Source organism: Coregonus clupeaformis, unplaced genomic scaffold (assembly GCF_020615455.1).
Source record: "Coregonus clupeaformis isolate EN_2021a unplaced genomic scaffold, ASM2061545v1 scaf0713, whole genome shotgun sequence".
Taxonomy (NCBI): Eukaryota; Metazoa; Chordata; class Actinopteri; order Salmoniformes; family Salmonidae; genus Coregonus; species Coregonus clupeaformis.
The window spans coordinates 19,526-43,574 of NW_025534168.1; the positions used below are offsets into that span (position 1 = coordinate 19,526).

Sequence of the window (24,049 nt, forward strand, 5' to 3'; positions counted from 1 at the left end):
TGGCGGCTCAGGCACTGGTCGTGGTCCCCACCCCCACCATAGTCACTACCCGCTTTAGTAACCTCCTCCATGACCACCCCCCAACTAAACCCCACAGGATTAAGGGGCAGCACTGGACTAAGAGGCAGCACCGGACTCAGGGGCAGCACCGGACTAAGGGGCAGCACCGGACTACGGGGCAGCACCGGGCTAGGGGCAGCACCGGACTCAGGGGGCAGCACCGGACTCAGGGGCAGCACCGGACTAAGGGGCAGCACCGGGCTAAGGGGCAGTACCGGGCTAAGGGGCAGCACCGGCCTAAGGGGCAGCACCGGACTCAGGGGCAGCACCGGACTAAGGGGCAGCACCGGACTAAAGGGGCAGCACGGACTAAGGGGCAGCACCGGACTAAGGGGCAGCACCGGACTAAGGGACAGCACCAGGATAAGGGGCAGCAACAGGATAAGGGACAGCACCAGGATAAATGGCGGATCCTGGCTGGCTGGCTCTGGCGGATCCTGGCTGGCTGGCGGATCCTGGCTGGACGGCTCTGGCGGATCCTGGCTGGACGGCTCTGGCGGATTCTGGCTGGACGGCTCATGGCTGTCTGACGGATCTGGCTGCTCATGGCTGGCTGACGGATCTGGCTGCTCGCGGCTGGCTGAAGGATCTGGCTGCTCATGGCTGGCTGACGGATCTGGCTGCTCATGGCTGGCTGAAGGATCTGGCTGCTCATGGCTGGCTGACGGATCTGGCTGATCCTGTCTGGCGGAAGGCTCTGGCTGATCCTGTCTGGCGGAAGGCTCTGGCTGATCCTGTCTGGCGGAAGGCTCTGGCTGATCCTGTCTGGCGGACGGCTCTGGCTCCTGTCTGGCGGAAGGCTCTAGCGGCTCCTGTCTGGCGGAAGGCTCTAGCGGCCCGATCTGGCGGACGGCTCTGAAGGCTCATGGCAGACGGGCGGCTTTGCAGGCTCAGTACAGACGGGCGGCTTTAGCGCCGTAGGGGCAGACGGGTAGTTCAAGCGCCGTTGGGCAGACGGGCAGTTCAGGCGCCGTTGGGCAGACGGGCAGTTCAGGCGCTTGGGCAGACGGGGCAGTTCAGGCCCGTTGGGCAGACGGCAGATTCTGGCCGTCTGAGGCGCACCGTAGGCCTGGTGCGTGGTGCCGGAACTGGAGGTACCGGGCTGAGGACACGCATCTCAGGGCTAGTGCGGGGAGAAGGAACAGGGCATGCTGGGCCCTGGGGACGCACCGTAGGCCTGATGCGTGGTGCCGGAACTGGTGGTCCCAGGCTGAGGACACGCATCTCAGGGCTAGTGCGGGGAGCAGGAACAGGCCGGACCGGGCTGGCGACGCGCACCGTAGACTTGGTGCGGGTGGCAGGAACAGGCCGGACGGGCTGGCGACGGCGCACCGTCAGTTTGGTGCGAGTGGCAGGAACAGGCCAGGTCGGGTTGGCGACGCGCACCGTAGACTTGGTGCGGGTGGCAGGAACAGGCCGGGTCGGGCTGGCGACGCGCACCGTAGACTTGGTGCGGGTGGCAGGAACAGGCCGGACCGGCTGGCGACGCGCACCGTATCCCTGAGTGCGAGTGGCGGAACAGGCCGGGCCGGGCTGTCGACGCACACCGTATCCTTGGTGCGTGGAGCAGGAACAGGCCGGGCAGGGCTGTCGACGCACACCGTATCCTTGGTGCGTGGAGCAGGAACAGGCCGGGCAGGGCTGTCGACGCACACCGTATCCTTGGTGCGTGGAGCAGGAACAGGCCGGGCAGGGCTGTCGACGCACACCGTATCCTCTGTGCGTGGAGCAGGAACAGGCCGGGCTGGGCTGGCGACGCACACCGTGGGCTTGATGCGTGAGTAGGAACAGGCCGGTCCGTACTGGGAACACACACCACTGGCTTTAACTGGGGGATCAGGAACGGGCCGGACCGGACTGGTAACACACATCAGTCTCTCACGCCGTGCCGCAACAACTTCCCTTCTCTACTCGCCAATGGCTCCCGTAATCCGATAGCCTTCTCTCCACGTCTCCCTGTGGCAGCCTCCTGCTGCCCAGCCGCCTAAGCCATGTGCCCCCCAAAAACTTTTTGGGGTTGCCTCTCGTCCTTCCAACGATGATGGCCCTGCTGACGCCGTTGCTCCTCTCGCCAGGGCCTTGATCTTCCCCCAAGGTCCCTTGCCCCCTGAGCATGTCCTCCCAGGACCACGATTTGCCCACCTGGGCCATCGCCAGCCTCTCGATCTCCTTACCAGGCGCTTCCTCCCATGTCCAGCTGTCTTGCTCCTGGACACGCTGCTTGGTCCTTCTATGGTGGGTTTTTCTGTCACGATCGTCTAAAGGAGCGGACCAATACGCAGCGTGGAGTGAACATAATGACTTTATTTCATAAAGCAACCACGAAAAAAAACAACAAATGACGATAGTGAAGTCCTCTGTAACACTGACAGAAACATGGAACAAAAACCCACAACCCCAAGGTGAAAACACACAGTATAAATATGGCTCCCAATCAGAGATAACGAGCCGACAGCTGACACTCGTTACCTCCGATTGGGAGTCAATGACCAAACATAGAAAACAAATACCTAGACTAACCAACATAGAAATACACCCAAGTGAAAAATAACAACCCTGGCTCAAAATAAAAGTCCATAGAGCCAGAGTGTCACAAAATGAATATAGGTTTAAAGTGAAAACTAAACTTAGATTAGAGGAAGGATTTAATTTAACTATGATTTATTTAAAACCTAGGTTTAAAATTTGGTGCAACAAGATTAATAGATAAACCTTGATTTAACCCAGTTTAAGAGTTAATCCATGTTGGTGCAACCCACCCTTACTGTTTCACAGGAACACTTGGCCCTCTGCTAGTGCATCTTGGTCTATGTAACTGGGGTCTTTGCAGAGCACTCACCACAGAGAGGTCTAATGATCAAACACAGACACATCAACAGATCCACTTCCTTCTTTAGACACAAACAATGATAGATTCTGCACCACCACAAGGCTGAAGGGTGCTTTATATCAAGCGTAGAACTTGAAGGTTATATTGTTTTTGTGCATCTCTGAGTGATGTTCTATTGATTCCCCGGGTCATGTCATGTTTTCATGTGTATCTGAGCTATTGCCGTTCAAGCAGGCAGAAATTCGGTCGGTGTGTTAGTATTGCGATAAAGCCGCTCTCACTACACTGGAAGTTAATAGGATTACGACCTTTAGATTGCAAAAGCGTCCATCATACATGTCAGATTTAAATATTGGCCAATGTCATAACGCGGGAGGTTGTCTTCTCTCGAATGAGCCATTGATCATATTATTGCGATATTCCTACCTCGGGAAATGTGTAATTTAACAGAGGGTCTAGCACATTCCTATTTGTCTGACCCTTCAGTCTAGGGAGTGCACTGCATGCAGTGGAGGCTGCTGAAGGGAGGACGGCTCATAAAAATAGCTGGAACGGAGCAAATGGAATGGCATCAAACACGTTTTCATTATCTGGAAATGTTGCCATGACAACATTGTTGATTTACCTAGGCCTACACCACAGAGGAGTGAAACAAGCTGAAGCCTGTCCCACTGTCTTCAGATATTGTGTATGTTCTCATGTTCTCATCTCTCCAATGCATTTTTATAAACTTGTCCTACATCATGTATTATTGCCTCTACATTGTTGTCCGATCTCACCTATGATTCCTCTGTCAGTACAATGCATACACAACTTCAAATTCAAATCAAATGTTATATGTCACATACTTCACATACATACATATGTCACATACTTACGGCCCTTTCCAACAATGCAGAGAGAAAGAAAATAGAGAAATAATATAAATGTAATAACAGGTAATAATAAAAGGGGGGACAGATATACAGGAGGCTTAATTGATTGAGCTGAACTATGACTGTAGAGCAGGTTTACTTTCACTTTCATGCAGGAGGTAGCCTGGTCCCAGATCTGTTTGTGCTTTTGCCTACTCCATTGTCATTGCCAAGCAAAAAAATGTTGCCATGGCAATTCCATGAGGAGTTGGCAAGAGGGCATAAACAGCATGTGGAGCATGTGACAGGAAGAAGGAATTTCCCGCTCTTTTTCTCTTTATCTCAATACTGTCGTAGTAAATCACATTTTCACCATGTCTGCGGCACTCTACAGCTCCCTGTTTATTCTGCTGATAATCCTCCCTAAAGGTGAGTTATATCAGTTTTATGCATGATAATACCGCATTTGACTACCACTTTGAAAGTCGCACAATATTGTTAGTGCCACTTTCTTGATCTAATTGTGCTTTCACAACTGTTGACAAACCTGTTTATTTCACAACACTAAATACATGTCATATTGAAGCTGTAAATCAATCTTCTTGTTGCATGGGTAAATAGCTACAAACTCTGAATTGTTAAATAATTTGTATTTATTAGCAAAAAGTAGTAAGACAAAGGCTGGGCACAGCACGACGCGTTTTGGTTTCACAGAACTAGAACAAGATACACGAGGCTTGTTGGGATTTAATTTGATTGTTGAAATACAAGAATTTAACCTTTGGATGGAAATTGGTGTCTCAATATCAGATAACTTGTTTGTTGAAATACAACAATTTAACCTTTGGACAGAAACTGTTGGTGTTTCAATATCAGATACCCAGAGTATAGATATTCTACTCAAGGAAGCGGTGAGTGTGACTAACTGTCAGTGGAGTTATCAGCTGTTAAGTCACGATAGGCCGTATCTCTGTGGTTTTACTAAAAAAGAACAGAACAAGGAGTAAAGTTGCTATGAAACAGGGCTGATTAAGGACATCAATTTGAGGACATCTACCAGAGACAGAACTACGCCTGGCAATTCAGCGCCTAGGGGGTTGGGACCAACCCGCGCGCCAACGAACAGGCGGCAAGTCTAAACCACGCCCAGCCTCTTCTCTGACAGGCCTGTTCAGAAACAGGAACTATCTCTGTCAAGGGTATTTAAGGAAGAACATGTGAGACAGCCGCCAGTTCTCTGATCTCCCTGCGTGGTGCATCAGTGAGCCCGTATACGAACCCTCATACTTATCATTTATACATTTGCATTTAATAAACTTAGCTTGATTTGCAATAACTACAATGATGTCTTTCATTCCAATACCAGATTTGAATTGACGCACTATTACAATTGGTGACCCCGACTGTGATCTGGTAGCGGAACTTCGCTGGGATTCGTCCAGCCCATTGGACATCGCTGTCGTCGGACGGTGTGTTTCACAAAGAGACGGTCTTCTATAAAAAGGTTAGCAGATACCTATTGTTATACAACTGAAATCTGCATATTGGCATTATCCAAATTATTTTGTGAAACACCTGTTTGATGTAAGTGAATTCTATTTAATACATTAAAATTAACTAAATGTATTATACTAATTGACAAATGCAAATTGGTTGATAAATATGTGGGTTAAAGCCATGGCCTAATTATATATGGTTGTAGCCTGTATAATTAATGCTTTTACCGTGTATGGTTGTAGCCAGCACGAGAGAAAAAAAGGGGTTGAAGCCCTGTAGTTTTTAGAAGTTACCGTGTGTGGTTGGAGCCAACACGAGAGAAATAACTGTTTATGTATGTGATTAAGTTTAACTCACAAGGGTTGGAGCCCTGTGGTTATATAGACGATCAAAATTAGTTTACATATGGTTGGAGCCTATATAAACTGAATTGGAAATTATATGTGGTTTAGCCAGTATAATACGCTGTCTATTGGGACTACCCAATAAGCGTGCAAAATAATTAGGAATAATAACTGTGTTCATATATTGTATGTGTTGAATGTTATTACTGTATAGAATTGTGATAAGTGACTAAAATTTGTAATATAAAAATTAACATATATCCTACAGACAAAACGAACGATTACATAGTCTAGTGGCGTGAATTTAATTACGCATAACAAACACTAATAAGAATGGCGGAAACAACATTGACATTTTTAAAATCAACCTTAGAAGTTAATGGGGGAAAGAATGGTAAGGAGTGGAAAAGAAGAGGAGAAAAATTGTACAAAAAATGGCTGACTGTTGGTTCGATACATGCAAGGGACGGTATCCCTATGCAGGGGGAACCAAAAGCAATATTAGAAGCAATGAGAAGAAAGATACGAAAAACAGAAGAGGACTGGAAAAGTGGAGGAGAATCCAGGAGTGGAAGACCAAAGACGCAATGGAGAAAGCCCGAATAAAAGAGAGAATCGGACTGGCGATGCTTGAAAAACTGAAGAAAATGTCAGATGAAAGAGGCTGTTCACGACTATATCCCGCACTTCCCACGGCTCCACCACCTTATGAGGTGCCCCTAAAAACAATGGCACCCGTGATCAATGTTGCTGGAAAAATCAGCTATCAACACCGAACAGATAAAGGAGAGAAAGGGGTGTGGGTGAATCGAGAGTGATAGAAGGGAGGAAGTAAGTGCTCTATTGGAAGCAGTAGCTGATCTGAATAAAGGAGTGTCGGAATTGAGCCGACTGAAGGGAAGTGGAGCGGAAGGTAAGAAGAAGGTGAAGAAGAGAGAGAAAGTACCAATGAAGAGAGAAGAGAAGAAGAATGGGGAGGCTTGTCTACTATAAGAAGAGGAGAAACGACGAGAAGAACTGAATAAAATAGAAGAGGAAGGGAGACAGAGGGAGGGGCTGGAGAGAGCGAAAGTGTGGCTTTTGGAGCCAGAAAGACTGGCAGTTGGCTGGGAACGCATGTGGGTATCTGACGAGAGAATGTTCTAAACTTGCTCACGAACGCAGAGCGTGCGTCATGGGTGAGAAAGTAGAGAATATTTACATTTGCATTTTTGGTAATTTGGCAGACGCTCTTGTCCAGAGCGATTTATGGGAGCAATTGGGGTTGGAGCACCTTGCTCGAGGGGCACATCGGCAGATTTTTCGCCTGGTCGGCTCGGGGATTGTAACCGGCGACCTCTCGGTTGTTGGCCTGGCGCTATTGGTCACTAAACTGCCAGCCGCCCCATATGAGTTTAAGATTGTGGCGTTGTTGGATAATATGATGGCGGAATAAACTGACCATAAGTAATGTTGTTTTTAGACGTAATGTATAATATAGTACAAAGCAAATAGAGGGTTAAATTGAACTAATTATCATGGAAGAGCTAACGTAGTACAGTGAGGACAGGAACAATATAAGGGGAGACAGATTTTCCTAGGGGATTGAGTAAATAATTGATAATGGATCATTTGAGATGAGATCACATGTAGCAGAGATAGGGTAATCAATTAAATAATCATTGTATACTCGAGGAATTTTGAGTGGTTTAATGAATTAGATGTGAGGAATTAGAATGATACAAACAATTATTGATGGGTTAAGACTGGGGATATCATGTTTTGTGTGTATCACCATCTCTAGATTATAACCAGGAGAAAGAGATTAGCTCATCTCAGTTAGGCAGTATTTAGGTCATAAAAAAGTGAGCTATCAAATTGAGTGAGGCCTGGCTATTTGTGATTGTTGTTTTTTCAAATTGGGTTAAAATGGGTTCACAGAGCCAGAGGCTGTACAGAGAAAGGACGAGCCCCATGTTGCCCTAGTGAAAGAACATTCAGAGGAATGGTTATCACTAGGTAAATGGATAAAACAGGGAAGAGAAAAAAAACATTACTGACTGGCAGAATACACCAAATGGGGATCAGTATGGCCACTCCACTGGGAGATATAGAAGAAAGTTGAATTGGAGAGCAAAAACCCAGCCCAGAGTCCACCTGGAGATAAGTTTTAACGGATGACAGGAAGAGATTTTCTTAACTCAGGAACAGGAGGCTGAGTTAGCAGCAATTCCGTTCAAATTATGGTCACAAGGACAGCAGATGTAGGACTAATTAAGGGGGTAGCTCCAGTACAAGTGATTCCTCGATTCGATAATAGACCATACCAAAAGCAATATACTATGAAACCAGAAGCAATAAAAGGGATAATAATAATAATAGTAATGTGCCATTTAGCAGACGCTTTTATCCAAGGCGACTTGCAGTCATGTGTGCATACATTTTTGTGTATGGGTGGTCCCGGGGATCGAGCCCACTGCCCTGGCGTTGCAAGCGCCGTGCTCTGCCAGCTGAGCTACAGAGGACCACCTGAGCTACAGGGATAACACCTACATTTGAGCATTTACTTAAAGGAGGGGTGATAATTCCTGTAGATGAGGTACAATGAAACTCTCGAGCATTTCCTGTTAGAAAGGAGGCACCTAGCGCCCGACTGGAGGATGGTCATGGACTTGCAGGGGGATTAATAGAAATATCATTCCCAGAGTTCCATGTGTACCAGAGAACTCTATTTTACAGTGATAGATTTAGCTAATGCTTTCTTTAGTATCCCAGTTCATCCGGATAGTCAGGGGTGGTTTGGCTTACTTTTCAGGGAAGGAAATGGACTTAGGTTAGGATGCCTCAAGGCTACTGGAAAGTCTTACAATCTTAGCCCAGGCTATAACTAGGAATTTGGGAAAGTTTGAACCTAGGGAAGGAAGCAAATGTTAGTTTATGTAGATGATATTCTATTGGCTAATCCCACTCAGGAGGGATGTAAGAAGGATACAATCCAATTGTTAACCTTCCTGGCAGAACAGGGACACAAAGTGAGCAAAAAGAAACTTCAACTTTGGCAGAGCTGAGGTCATTTACCTAGGACACACTATAACACAGGAGGGGCGAATGCTAAACTCATCCAGGAAAACTGCTATATTTGAAGCGCCTAAACCGTTAAAACAAAAAAACAAATGATGAGCTTTTTTGGTAATGATAAACTCCTGTAAAAGCTTGGGTACTCCATTATGTACTTGCATACGGGTAAATTAAGTGATCTTATCTATGGGAAGGCAATGGCAGCCCATGGTAAAGTAATTTGGAACTCTAAGGAGGCACACATACATCAGGGATGTTATCCAAATGGTAGAGAGTAACGAGGGATATGACATTGGTAGTGATTTACAGATGATGAGGGTTTTTTGGTGGGCTATTAGATATAACTGGGTTAATCTTGAACATAGAGGTTTTTATTCTTTGTTGCTAGACAGAAGACTTAGGTGAACTAGAAATAGACTTGTCATGTCCAACAATTAGTCTTCAGGTCAAGCCCGGGGAGAGCCTGGGTAGAACAGAGTTTGAACTAAACATAAGTGTTTTTACAAGATAAGAGATTGATTGATTGGATTACTAATTGATTCTGAACTGGATGAAAGTTGAATTTAGCTGCCATAAAAGACTAAGGAAGTGGGAGGAGCAATAAAGAAGCAAAAGACAATCTCAAAAATGATAGGCATGGCAATTGGATGATAAATTACATAAGGATGGTTTAGAAAGGTGGTAATATTGACACATGGGCAAATCATGTGTCAAAAAGGGGGAGTGATAGGATTAAATAATAATGATAGGATTAAATAAAAATAAAAAAACAACTATAGAAATTGAGAGCTCAACATGTATGTGTGAAGATAGTTTATTAAACCACACCCGTATGTCAGAGGTTTTGTGCCCCACAGGTGAACTAAAAGAGAAGGTGACCCACTCTATCTCACCAGGGGACTGGGTGTGGATCCAGTCCGGAAGCAGGCCTGTTGGGAAGGGCCCTATCAAGTCCTATTAGATCCACCTGGGTGCATGTCACACACTGCAAAAAGGTAAACCCAGTTACACCTGATGAACAAACACAGAGTTAGGAGAAAGAACCGATCACCACTAGGGCTCGGGGTTGGCTCCTTAACGAAGATTCCCTTACCCTGTCTGATCATCCCTGTGTGAGTTCGGTAGAAGGTGAAGCAATGGGTTGGCGTCTGACATGTTCTCAGGGCGAGGGTGGGGATTCACAGGTCTCCTGACGGCAGGTAGCTGTCTGATTGTGGGGGCCATATTCCTAACACACACGGACCCTCCTGTTTCAGCCAGAAGTGGTAGTTAACCTAACACAAGTTTAAAAGGCATAGGAGACAGCTAGACGTAGGGAAAGGGGAAATACTAGGGACCTTAGGGAAGGACATCACCAATCTCCATACACAGTTTAGGGACAGGTGTAGTATTGCGAAAGTAGGGAATTATCAGAAATGGCAGTGCGACCCATATAAGGGTAGGTACTGTCTGAAAGTCTGAATTATGCTAAAACAGATTACAGACCTGACAAGTGAGATATCTTCTTCAACTGGGGCACCCTATAGAGTAAATCTCTCTGAGGGAGGTAGGAGACAGTGCAAACTATAGACCTGAAGGAAGTAGTACAGATGGAGACGGAGTAAATAGATTTTAACCTGTGGTTGGAATGAATTCAGTATACGGTCTAAAGAGGACTGTTATGCCTGTAGGACAGCCAAACCAAGGTTAACAACTACTCCGTTCCCCTTGACAGGCTTTAACTCTGTGTCAGGTTTATCCTCCATGCAAGCCACCTGGGAATGTGGTGGAAGAGTCTTATGGTAACTTGCACTATCTGTATCCCCCGATAACAAAGTCATCCCAACCTGGGTTGCCTCAGTTTGAAGTCTCAGGGGATTCTAATTGTTTTCTAGGACTAGTAAGATAGGATACAGGGTAGGGCCTCTTAGCTCCTGCTCCCACACAGAGAATGTCACAACTAAAAGAGACCATGACTAATCTCTCCTCTTTGTTGCAGCCAGAGGATTTTAGGAGCCAAAACCAGGCCCGTGCTGACATCTGATGGATGTGTGGTGATAACTGATTGTGAACTCACCTACATACGCAAAACAATCAAACATGTCAGAGACTGGTGAGTTGTCACGTAGAAAGTAAGACCTCCTCCTGGGATCCTTTGATGAAAGGATCCTGTGATGGGATAGGAGCACCTCGAGGGGGTTCCAGAAAAATTCAAAGCTAGGAATCAGATCGCAGTTGAGTTTGAATCAAATATTTTCTGGTGGTCAACAATTAATAAAAACGTAGATTTGATAAATTATAAAGATTTATAAACCACACTCGTGATGCAATAAAGGGATTAGCTGAGCAGACAGCGGTAACTAGCTTAATGACATGGCAGAATAGAATAGCTTTAGATATGCTTTTGGCTGAGCGGTACGGGGTTTGTGTTCTGTTTGGATATATGTGCTGTACTTTCATCTCCAACAACATAGCACCGGACGGGCCCGTGACCAAAGCGCTTGAGTGACCATCACCACGCTGGCGAACGAACTGTTTGAGAACTCTGGTATTGATAACTCCATAAATGGGGGTATCAAGCCACTCACTGAGGGTAAACACAGACAAGAAAGACGTATGGTATCACAGGACACATTGTGCTAAAGATATAACTCCGGGGAGAACTCTAGATCAGGTACAACAGGACTTAGCAACAGAAGGGGAGTTGATGTTGTGGTTAGTAGTGGGGGTTGAGCTTAGGGGAAGTAGTGTTCACAGCCCCCACCCAGTACCATAACATAGTCATTACCTTACAGGAAGGGGAATCTCAAGTGGTGTCCCTGGAACCATGTAAAATTTGGTCATGGAGAAATAGGGCTAGTGGAACTGGGGACATAGGTTGCATTTACAATCAGAAGGATAACTGCAACAAACTATATCCATATGTATTGCAAAGGGACATTTATCTATGTGAAGGTAAATGGTGTCCATACTGGGATTATGTGGTCACAAATGTTGGCACATTTTGGGAATGGAGAAGGGGTTATCCATATGCATTAAAAGACGCTTCTAAAGCGGGAAGGTTTTCAATAATAAAGGGTGTGCAGAGACCCAGAGGGGTGCTTGTAAAGGCGATGAAATTCTGCTAACCATCCAAGACATTAAACTTACAGATGCAGGGGTGTACACCCTAGCAGCAGTGCGATCCGGACCAGACACCATGGGGGTGTTCACCCTTGCAGTTACGCCTAAACCTGCGAGGAGGGACAAACAGACCCAGTTGAACGGCACCACCACTCCAGAACCGACTCAGACTCGGCCCACTAGGGAATCAGATCCTGTACAGGTAATTAATGTTAGGGATATAACGGACAGCGATCAGCTGGGAACAGAGACTGGCTATGGAGGGAATGATAACACCTGGTTGGCATACATGAGGTATACTGCTAGGACATTGGGAAGACAGGATTGTGTTGTTTGTGGTCATGCGAGACCTGGGTTGGCAACCCACCCATTCGCCTTAGGAGAAGGGGAAGGATGGCAGTGCATATTAGAAGAGTTCTATCACTCAGCGCCAAACACAACCCTTTGCAAGACCTTAAGTTTAATTTTCCTGAGGTTCCCCACAGAAAGCACCGGCAGGTGTTAAAGCTTATGGGGGTAATTACAGTTGTATCACGGGGACAGGTGCGGGAAAGAATTATGGTAGGCTGCCACCTGGGGACTGTGTAGTAAACATAACTATGAACAGCACGTGGCCTGTAGAAGGCAAGAACCAGACAAAGGGAGTAGCTGATGTCTGGTGGATCTGTGGCCCTAATAGAAGGGCTGACTCCAATCCTAGAGGGGGATTGGAAGGCACATGTGCACTGGCAAATTTAATTGTACCTCTGACCATTATTGATGTTTCCTCAGACCAGCTTTTGGGTATTTCTCAAAAAAACTCCCAACAGGGAGTCGAGAAGAGTAAGGCGTAGTGCTCCATGGTCAGCAGGAGAGGATATTGGCACCAATATACTGGGTGTGCCCGTGGGAGTGCCATTACAATTTCAGGCACTTAACAGGAATGATGGCTTATGGCACTTATTGCCTATTATAGGTCCTGCTATTGATGCTGCCAAACAACGGTCTTGGATAAATTACATTTACTATAATCAACAGCGTTTTGTTAACTACACCCGCATCACCCTGACTGGAATGTCAGAACAACTAGAAGCCACTTCCAGGGTTGCCAGACAGAACAGGTTAGCGCTTGATATGATGCTTGCCAACCAGGGAGGAGTATGTATAATGTTTGGGGAACAATGCTGTACGTTTATTCCTAACAATACTAGTCCTGATGGAAGCATCACGAAGGCCCTGGTTGGCCTGGACAAACTGTCAGCTGAAATGACAGGTATGGCTGGTGTAGGGAGTGGTGGGCTGTTCTCCTGGATGGGTGGCTGGTTCGGTGAGTATACATCTATGGTGGTTACTGGATTCCTGACCCTAATACTTGTGTTTTTACTGTTAATGTGCTGTTCTGCTTGTATCAGTCCCCTTGCCTCAGGAAGTCAGTAGTAGACGTCGTGCAGGCTTCGGGCATGATGCCATTGCTACAGGCCCACGAAGAAGAGTCTGCTGCTGACCCTGAGACCAAGCTGAACGATCCATGGTTTGCCTAAAAACATATATCACTGTTTGGCTGATACAAAGTAAACATTTTTATATTTTTTCCACTGTAATTGTTGTTCCTCCTGATGTGAAGGTAAAGGATTCCTGGGTGGCTGGTAGCCAACTCAGTACATGTTAGGTGTAGGGGAGGACTTGATGGTTTTCTACTACTTACAGATTTTTAATTGAATTGGTGTGTTATATTTTTTCCTCATTTTTGTGATGATTTTTGGTATGTGACACCTTTGGGGGTGTCAAAAGGGGGACTCTAAAAGTTCCCACTTTTTTAAAGCTTGCTAATCACACCTAGCAGGTGTGAAAAGGGGGATTGTTGGGATTTAATTTGATTGTTGAAATACAAGAATTTAACCTTTGGATGGAAATTGGTGTCTCAATATCAGATAACTTGTTTGTTGAAATACAACAATTTAACCTTTGGACAGAAACTGTTGGTGTTTCAATATCAGATACCCAGAGTATAGATATTCTACTCAAGGAAGCGGTGAGTGTGACTAACTGTCAGTGGAGTTATCAGCTGTTAAGTCACGATAGGCCGTATCTCTGTGGTTTTACTAAAAAGAACAGAACAAGGAGTAAAGTTGCTATGAAACAGGGCTGATTAAGGACATCAATTTGAGGACATCTACCAGAGACAGAACTACGCCTGGCAATTCAGCGCCTAGGGGGTTGGGACCAACCGGCGCGCCAACTGAACAGGCGGCAAGTCTAAACCACGCCCAGCCTCTTCTCTGACAGGCCTGTTCAGAAACAGGAACTATCTCTGTCAAGGGTATTTAAGGAAGAACATGTGAGACAGCCGCCAGTTCTCTGATCTCCCTGCGTGGTGCATCAGTGAGCCCGTATACGAACCCTCATACTTATCATTTATACATTTGCATTTAATAAACTTAGCTTGATTTGCAATAACTACAATGATGTCTTTCATTCCAATACCAGATTTGAATTGACGCACTATTACAGGCTTCAAGCCACTAGAGGGTACTACTAGACTGAGGCTAATGTAACCACTCTGAAATTCATAGACAGAGATATGGAAGCAAGGACCTACCATCTATGATAATAAAAATAAATGTTATGAGGCTATACAGTGTTTGATCAGATTTGATCGGTAAAGTTGACTAATTCAACATATACATAAAAACAAGAGTGTATGACATACTTGTAAATCATTGAGCAATGCATTAAGGTGTCTGTAAACAAATCTAGACATTAATAAATGCATTTCTATATCTTCCAAAACGTTTTAAACAGTGGTCGAGGAGTACAAAAATGGCGGCGCAGTGGCTTCAAAACATCACCTAGTCTCATGTTTTTATTTATAAATAGAAGTAGTCCAATCCATCACCCTCCCTCTTCGGAGGAAACACATCTAGTGTTTATATACATAACTGTCTGTCAGTCTGTCAGTGTGTGCATGCGAATTGTGTGTTAACTGTTGACAAAGCAGTTCATTTCACTACAGTAAATGCATGATTTCATATTGAATCTGCAGCTCAATACTCTTACTGTATACAATGATTGATGTCGCTCTAATGGGTACTTTAATGTTGATGTGTGCTGTGCCCTTATGCACATATCATGTATATTCTATCCTGAAATTGATCGTTTTACAACAGGTGCCATCACTTCCTCCCTCCTAGACTGGACTTCCCTTACCTCCGTACTCCCCCTTCTGACCATTCCGAGTACTATTAGTGTCTAAGAACTATTGTGTCTGTCTTAATGCAGGGCTCTCTCAGTCGGTGAGAACACAGCAGGTTGTCACAGCAACCCTGGGAGAAGATGCAGTCTTAAACTGTGAGCTCATGAAAACCAAAGACGTGCGGCAAGTCACCTGGCAAAAAGTGACACCAGGGGCGATTGAAAATGTGGCCTCCTACAGCAAATACGGTCCTGATGTCAACCTACATTTTAAGGGGAAAGTGGAGTTTGAAGACGAGGGACTGCAGAACTGCTCTATCATCATCAGAGGAGTGTCAAGAGGAGACGAGTCCTGCTACAAGTGTCTGTTTAACACCTTTCCAGATGGACCTATCAGCGGAACGACCTGCCTCCAAGTCAATGGTAAAAACTGATAACATAATGTACTGTAAATGATTGACCCAGAACAACTTCTTCAGAACTTCAGGCAGCCATTTCATCAGATCATACATCCAAAGTCTTGCAAACATTTATCAAAATGGAATCATTTAGTAAATCATGTAAATGAAAACATTATAGTATTTACATTCACTGTGATCTGTGTCTGTTGTTGTTCTATAGAGCTGTATGGACCCTCACTCCTCATCACACAAACCAACAACAGTCACACCACTCTGTCCTGTTCTGCTACTGGACGACCTGCTCCTATAGTGACCTGGGATGACATGATGATAGAACATTCTACCACGGTCGATGTCACCCATCCCAATGGAACTATCACTGTGACAACTACTGCAACAGTGGCAGTGTCCAGTCTAACTGACAAAGAGGTTAGGTGTGTTGTGTCACTGTCCTTCAGTGATGTCACCAAGAATGCTTCCATGGTGATTCCAGCTAGTGATCAAGCTTCAATTACTGGTGAGAAATGTATATAGATCAATGTGTAATATGATCAGTGTGTACATGATCAGGAACATGATGTGATGATGAAGTATCTTAGTCTATGCCGTTCTGACATTGCTTGTCCATATATTTATTTATATATTCTTAATTCCATTCCTTACTTAGATTTGTGTGTATTGGGTAAATGTTGTGAAATTGTTAGATATTAGTTGATAGATATTACTGCACTGTCGGAGCTAGAAACACAAGCATTTCGCTACACCCGCAATAACATCTGCTTAACACGTGTATGTGACAATACATTTGATTTGATTTGATTTGAAGTACTGCCTGTGTTCATGATGAAGTACTGCCAGTGTTCATGATGAAGTACTGCCAGTGTTCATGATGAAGTACTGCCTGTGTTCATGATGAAGTATTGCCTGTGTTCATTATGAAGTACTTCCTGTGTTCATGATGAAGTACTTCCTGTGTTCATGATGAAGTACTGTCTGTGTATTTCTATACTAGGTCAATCTCAGGTCTCTGATGATGACTGGATCAGTGGTAAATGGCTGTTATTCTAATAATGACAAGTCATAGTCAACCTACTATTTTTGATCTTTTATGATTTAACTTTCAGGTGTAGTGTACCTGTGAATTTGACCTCTGTCTTCTCTTGTCATCTCTGTCATTCACAGATGCAGTGGCTGGTTCAGTGGTTGGTTCAGTGTGTCTCATTGCTGTAATCTGTGTATTAGTGTTGCTGCTAAAGAGGATAAAAGAGACCTCGTCCAGGTAGAGATACAAAATATTACCTTGAAAATGAAAACAGTTACTATGAATATAATATGTGATTTGTCTGCCAGATGTTTACCAGTTGATATCTAATTTGATGTAGAAAACCCCCAGTAACTGATCCTGAAACCAGCAGAACTCCCTTAAAGACACCACCACCATCCAAACAGTAAGATGATCATTCTAAAGAACATTTAAGGGGTCATGATTGAAACCTTTTTGAAAGAAAACATGAAACATGACAATTACATTTTCTGGACTGTGCTATGCTGGTTTAAACGCATTCTTCAAGATTAAATAATTGTAATAAAATAATAATGAATCCGATTATGTGGTTCTTGTTAGTACATTGTACATTTTGATTTATTTCAATGTCACACCAACCTCCAGTCCATCACAATTGTGAGTATCTCTTCCACATTTTAAAAGCTTTTTAAGGTAAAAAATAATTATAACTAAAAAACATAAATTTTGTTTTTTCAGGTCAAACTCGTCAACCAGCTCACCAACCAGCTCACCAACCAAGCGTAGGACGACTAAGAAGTAGGTTGACCTTCTCATACTTTCATAGCCTCTTCATGTCTTCTGTAATCTCTCTCATTGAGAAAGAAACTTTGGAATGAAACTTGGAAATGTACTTCTGTGGTGTATGTTTCCTGCCGGTACATTGTCTGTTTTGATCTCTTTCACACCAAGCTCCAGTCCGTCACACATGTGAGTATTTTTACAACTTTATTTGATTATCCCGATAGAAAGCGTGAAACAGACGATATTGAGAATGTTACAAAAGCTTTTAGTATAAATTACAAAAAAAACAAAAATTGAAACATAACTCAAAAATGTCCTCTTTTGTTTCAGCATACAATCCCTCAGCTCGTCAGACAAGCGCAGGATGCAACCAGCTCAGGAGGCTGTAAAGAGGTAGGTTTACATCTTCATTCTCTCACTGTCTGCTGTAGTCTCTCTTCTTCAGGAAGAAGCTCTGAAATGATGTACTGTTGTGGTGGTCATGTTGTCTGCATCTATGCACTCAGCTGCATGTTAATACCTGTTCTGCTGTGTTTTGTCACAATGGCTGTCAGACCATCTTATTACTGGACTGTGTACAGAAGAAAACCTCTACCTCATAATGACCAGTGTATTCATCCAATTGAAATATGACAATTTTCTTTCCCCCTCTTTTCTCTCTCAGGAACCTTTCCAATGACTACTGAGTGACTACTCACACTGCCACACACACACCTTATCATTATTGACTAATCTGGTTCATGTTATTTTATCTTTAAAAGTCTGTGACAATCAATCCGTATTTTAAAAGCAGTCCTTTTTTAAAGATGTTGTATTGAGCCTGTCATAACAGTTAGCTTAGTTGCCTGGTTTGGCTCAGGTCATGATACTCTAGGGCCTAGGGAGAGTTGTGCAGGTCAGTTTAAAGATTGTAGGGAGAAACCATAAGGCTCTCTGAGACATTTACAAAGATCACACACGTACGAGGGGAAAATCAATCTTATTGGACACTTCCACTGAACAATCAATATGCAGTACTGCCATCAGGTAACAGAATCAGGTTTTGACCTCTTAAAACCAAGAGAGACGGCATCAGTACATCTTTTAAATGACATTATGTATTTTTTACTCATGTTTATCTTGTATATACCTTGTAAGCAGTGGCGGCTCCTGAAAAAATTCTCAGGAGGGGCAATTTTTCTGATGATTTAGGTGACCTACACACGTGCACGAGTCCGTGCACGCGATTCCAGATATCTTTACCTCTGAATAAACTGCCTTTATTATACCATATCCACCCTGTCCAAAGTCTCTACTTGGTCTCAGTTCTCCAGTAAACTTGTGATTATCAACAGTACACAACGGTAACAAACAATTGGGGGAACTCACGGGGCAGATAGTAACCACTTAAAAAGGAAGCGATTCCCAAACCTTCCATAACAAAGCCATCACCTACAGAGAGATGAACTTGGAGAAGAGTCCCCTAAGTAAGCTTGTCCTGGGCCTCTGTTCACAAACACAAACAGACCCCACACAGCCCCAGGACAACAACAACAACAACAACAACAACACAATTAGACCCAACCAAATCATGAGAAAACAAAAAGAGAATTACTTGACACATTGGAAAGAACAAACAAAAAAACAGAGCAAACTAGAATGCTATTTGGCCCTAAACAGAGAGTACACAGTGGCAGAATACCTGACCACTGTGACTGACCCAAACTTAATGAAAGCTTTGACTATGTACAGACTCAGTGACCATAGCCTTGCTATTGAGAAAGGCCGCCGTAGGCAGACCTGGCTCTCAAGAGAAGACAGGCTATGTGCACACTGCCCACAAAATGAGGTGGAAACTGAGCTGCACTTCCTAACCTCCTGCCAAATGTATGACCATATTAGAGACACATATTTCCCTCAGATTACAGCGATCCACAAAGAATTCGAAAACAAACCCAATTTTGATAAACTCCCTTATCTACTGGGTGAAAAACCACAGTGTGCCATCACAGCTGCAAGATTTGTGACCTGTTGCCACAAGAAAAGGGCAACCAGTGAAGAACAAACACCATTGTAAATACAACCCATATTTATGTTTATTTATTTTCCCATTTGTACTTTAACTATTTGCACATTGTAACAACACTGTATATATACATAATATGACATTTGAAATGTCTTTATTCTTTTGAAACTTCTGAGTGTAATGTTTACTGTTAATATTTATTGTTTATTTCACTTTTGTTTACTATCTACTTCCCTTGCTTTGGCAATGTTAACACACGTTTCCCATGCCAATAAAGCCCTTAAATTGAATTGAATTGATAGTAAGGTCGCAATGACACAGAAAGCAGTTCAATGTCGGGGTACAGAGTCGCTCTCTTACCAGGATCGCGGTCCGCTCTGACCAGGGTGAAGGTGGCCGGCTCCACTTCTCTGTCCGGGACTCATCCAGCCAAGTCTCCCAGCTGTATTAGGGATTCAGCTGCCAGCAGCGTTTTCATTATTTAGTCCGTTCGTAGCGGGTATGTACACGATCAACAAGATCAGTCCAAAACCAACCACTGGAAATCCATGGTTGGCAGAATGTTTGTAAACTAAGTCTACAAATTAAAAACATAAAATAACGCCGCACTGCAGGTCGCAACAGAGACGCTTCTAGCCGCCATTGTCTTAGTTACGTTCAACGTTACGTCACGTATGACGAAAGCGTAAGTGCAAGCCCACAGACACCCATAGAGAATGTATTGAAAGCTTTGAAATGTGAAAAAAATAGATTTTACATGACAGGCTATGAGAGACTTCTGGGCGATTTTCAACTTGACTGAAATCGACCCAAAAACGGGCGGGGCCATTTGAAGCACGACTTTAGCCTGATTTGACATTTAGTGGCTGGCAGATCAGACGTGAACACTGATAACTGCTGTTGCCGTGATATAATTGATTAGAAAAAAAATCCCTTCCTTTTCCCGTTTGGCAGTGCGTCGCCCATATCGCCCTATTGAACAAGCCGTCCCTGCTTGTAAGCATTGGTATCTGTCATGTGTGTTGCTGTTTATATGTTTACTTTAAATCTTTATCTTATGTGATGTGCCACAACTGAAGTTCCTTCTGGAAAAAATGTAATTTTTTTATATTCTAGTCTATTTAAGGTTTCAAACGAAGGGTATATTACTGGAAACTTTCGACATTTACCAGTAAACTACCAGAATTTTGGTAAATTTCAAGTTTTGGGGGGGAATTTTATAAGATGACATCTAATGAGCTTTTTGGGTATTTCTGATTATCACATGTCTGTAATTATCTCTGGCCCTCTGTGTGGCCTTATCACTGTAATTATCTCTGGCCCTCTGTGTGGCCTTATCACTGTAATTATCTCTGGCCCTCTGTGTGGCCTTATCACTGTAAATATCTCTGGCCCTCTGTGTGGCCTTATCACTGTAAATATCTCTGGCCCTCTGTGTGGCCTTATCACTGTAATTATCTCTAGCCCTCTGTGTGGCCTTATCACTGTAATTATCTCTGGCCCTCTGTGTGGCCTTATCACTGTAATTATCTCTGGCCCTCTGTGTGGCCTTATCACTGTAATTATCTCTGGCCCTCTGTGTAGCCTTATCACCAGAGGTGGGTAGTAACGAGTTACATTTACTCCGTTACATTTACTTGAGTAAGTTTTTGAAAAAAATATACTTCTAGGAGTAGTTTTAAATCACTATACTTTTTACTTTTACTTGAGTAGATTTGTGAAGAAGAAACTGTACTCTTACTCCGCTACATTAGGCTACAATGAGGTCGTTACTTTTCTTTTTACCTCTTTGGTGTTCTACGCGTCATTGTCTTTATCCCCCCGCATATGCCTTATTTTAATGTTTTATTTTGACAGAGAGAGAGACTTCCGCTAAGGCTCTACCACGTGACTGTGTTTCACCAATCAAACGTAGTTGTGCAGTCTCGTCACAGAGGATTCACTTTACCATACTCAATCTCAGTGGCGGGACGGGTTGGCTTTACAGTCATAGCAACACAAAAATGTCAGAATTAGCCGTCGGCAATGCAGACACAGACGAGGAGGAACACCCGCACCCCTGGCCTCATATTGAAAGCATGTTTACCTTAGTAAAAGTGCGAAAGAACAGCTACATTATGCGGTGTCTTCTGTGTCTACCAAAACAAACGGACATTTCAGCATTCAAGAACTCAACATCTAACTTGAGGAAACATGCAGCGGTAAGTTTCCTAAATTCGTTTTTTTGCTGTGGATAGGCGAATGTTTGTCTTTTAGGTTACATATGTTTTAAACATTTTCTATATATATATATATATATATATATATATATATATATATATCCACATTTGATGTGATAATAAGTCTCTTGTTTTGATCTCCCTGTAGCCTCACAGATTTTTTTTTTTGTCCACAGAGGATTCACCCCAACAAACTGGCAAAGTACACAGACTTACTAGAGAACCACAGAAAGCGTAAGTCCTCCTCTTCCAGTGATACTCTTGTGAAAAATGCAAAAATCACAGCCTTTGCTGCCCCAGGGCGGGTAACACAAGCAACGCTTGACAAGCTGATGCTACATTTTGTATGTGAGGCCAACCAACCATTTTCTGTGGTTGAGACGCCATCCTTCAATACTTTGATAGAAACCTTGCAACCTCATACAGTAATGACAAGGAAAACGTTATGCACAAGAATACAAGAAGCTGCAAAACACAAGAAGAGCATAATCATCAAAAAGCTGAGTGCTGTGAACTATGTTGCTAACGTAGCTACTTAGGTGTCACCTGTCACTGGATAGACAACACCTCACTGGAGAGGCACTCCACATTGGCTTGTAGACCTGTCAAAGGCTCGCACACGTTTGATGTCCTTGCTGCTGCATTAGAGGAAATACATTCTGAGTACCACATCAGGGAAAAAGTGACCAGGACGACAACAGACAGTGGCTCAAACTTCCTTTCGATTATATGGTGAGGAGAAAGAGGAGGAAGCCATCAATGTACAAGAGGAGAGTGACTCCACCCTTGATGATGCAACAGAAGATCAGAGTGAGTCAGAGGTGGAACTTTTGTGTTTATATATATACACACACACACACACACACACACACACACAGTGGGGAAAAAAAGTATTTAGTCAGCCACCAATTGTGCAAGTTCTCCCACTTAAAAAGATGAGAGGCCTGTAATTTTCATCATAGCTACACGTCAACTATGACAGACAAATTGAGCATTTTTTTTTCAGAAAATCACATTGTAGGATTTTTAATGAATTTATTTGCAAATTATGGTGGAAAATAAGTATTTGGTCACCTACAAACAAGCAAGATTTCTGGCTCTCACAGACCTGTAACTTCTTCTTTAAGATGCTCCTCTGTCCTCCACTCGTTACCTGTATTAATGGCACCTGTTTGAACTTGTTATCAGTATAAAAGACACCTGTCCACAACCTCAAACAGTCACACTCCAAACTCCACTATGGCCAAGACCAAAGAGCTGTCAAAGGACACCAGAAACAAAATTGTAGACCTGCACCAGGCTGGGAAGACTGAATCTGCAATAGGTAAACAGCTTGGTTTGAAGAAATCAACTGTGGGAGCAATTATTAGGAAATGGAAGACATACAAGACCACTGATAATCTCCCTCGATCTGGGACTCCACGCAAGATCTCACCCCGTGGGAATCAAAATGATCACAAGAACGGTGAGCAAAAAATCCCAGAACCACACGGGGGGACCTAGTGAATGACCTGCAGAGAGCTGGGACCAAAGTAACAAAGCCTACCATCAGTAACACTACGCCGCCAGGGACTGAAATCCTGCAGTGCCAGACGTGTCCCCCCTGCTTAAGCCAGTACATGTCCAGGCCCGTCTGAAGTTTGCTAGAGTGCATTTGGATGATCTAGAAGAGGATTGGGAGAATGTCATATGGTCAGATGAAAACAAAATATAACTTTTTGGTAAAAACTCAACTCGTCGTGTTTGGAGAACAAAGAATGCTGAGTTGCATTCAAAGAACACCATACCTACTGTGAAGCATGGGGGTGGAAACATCATGCTTTGGGGCTGTTTTTCTGCAAAGGGACCAGGACGACTGATCCGTGTAAAGGAAAGAATGAATGGGGCCATGTATCGTGAGATTTTGAGTGAAAACCTCCTTCCATCAGCAAGGGCATTGAAGATGAAACGTGGCTGGGTCTTTCAGCATGACAATGATCCCAAACACACCGCCCAGGCAATGAAGGAGTGGCTTCGAAGAAGCTTTTCAAGGTCCTGGAGTGGCCTAGCCAGTATCCAGATCTCAACCCCATAGAAAATCTTTGGAGGGAGTTGAAAGTCCGTGTTGCCCAGCGACAGCCCCAAAACATCACTGCACTAGAGGAGATCTGCATGGAGGAATGGGCCAAAATACCAGCAACAGTGTGTGAAAACCTTGTGAAGACTTACAGAAAACGTTTGACCTGTGTCATTGCCAACAAAGGGTATATAACAATGTATTGAGAAACTTTTGTTATTGACCAAATACTTATTTTCCACCATAATTTGCAAATCAATTCATAAAAAATCCTACAATGTGATTTTCTGGATTTTCTTTTCTCAATCTTTTCTCAATTTGTCTGTCATAGTTGACGTGTACCTATGATGAAAATTACAGGCCTCTCTCATATTTTTAAGTGGGAGAACTTGCACAATTGGTGGCTGACTAAATACTTTTATATATATATATATATATATATATATATATATATATATATATATATATATATATATATATATATTTTGTATTTAACATGTACAATGCATAATAAAGACATTGTACCAGAAATAGCTATAAGTAATTGTTTTATCGTTACATCTTTTATAGGTTCAATCCAGCTGAAAATGGGTTTTTGGTCGAAGTATGCTGCTGTGATGAAGCCTGTTGCCATGGCCCTTAATAT

General features: G+C 43.6%; 1 protein-coding gene across 1 annotated transcript; it reads left to right on the plus strand.

Annotated features, from left to right (window-relative positions):
* Window positions 1–4,091: 4,091 nt before the first annotated feature.
* LOC121563347 (OX-2 membrane glycoprotein-like) lies at window positions 4,092–18,209 on the plus strand. The gene is made up of 10 exons (XM_045216447.1): window positions 4,092–4,173; window positions 15,003–15,338; window positions 15,537–15,833; window positions 16,329–16,364; window positions 16,499–16,595; window positions 16,699–16,764; window positions 17,079–17,138; window positions 17,292–17,309; window positions 17,454–17,516; window positions 17,788–18,209. Exons 1-10 carry the CDS (start codon window positions 4,119–4,121, stop codon window positions 17,807–17,809), a joined length of 1,050 nt encoding a protein of 349 aa, XP_045072382.1. The 5' UTR covers window positions 4,092–4,118; the 3' UTR covers window positions 17,810–18,209.
* Window positions 18,210–24,049: the final 5,840 nt, after the last annotated feature.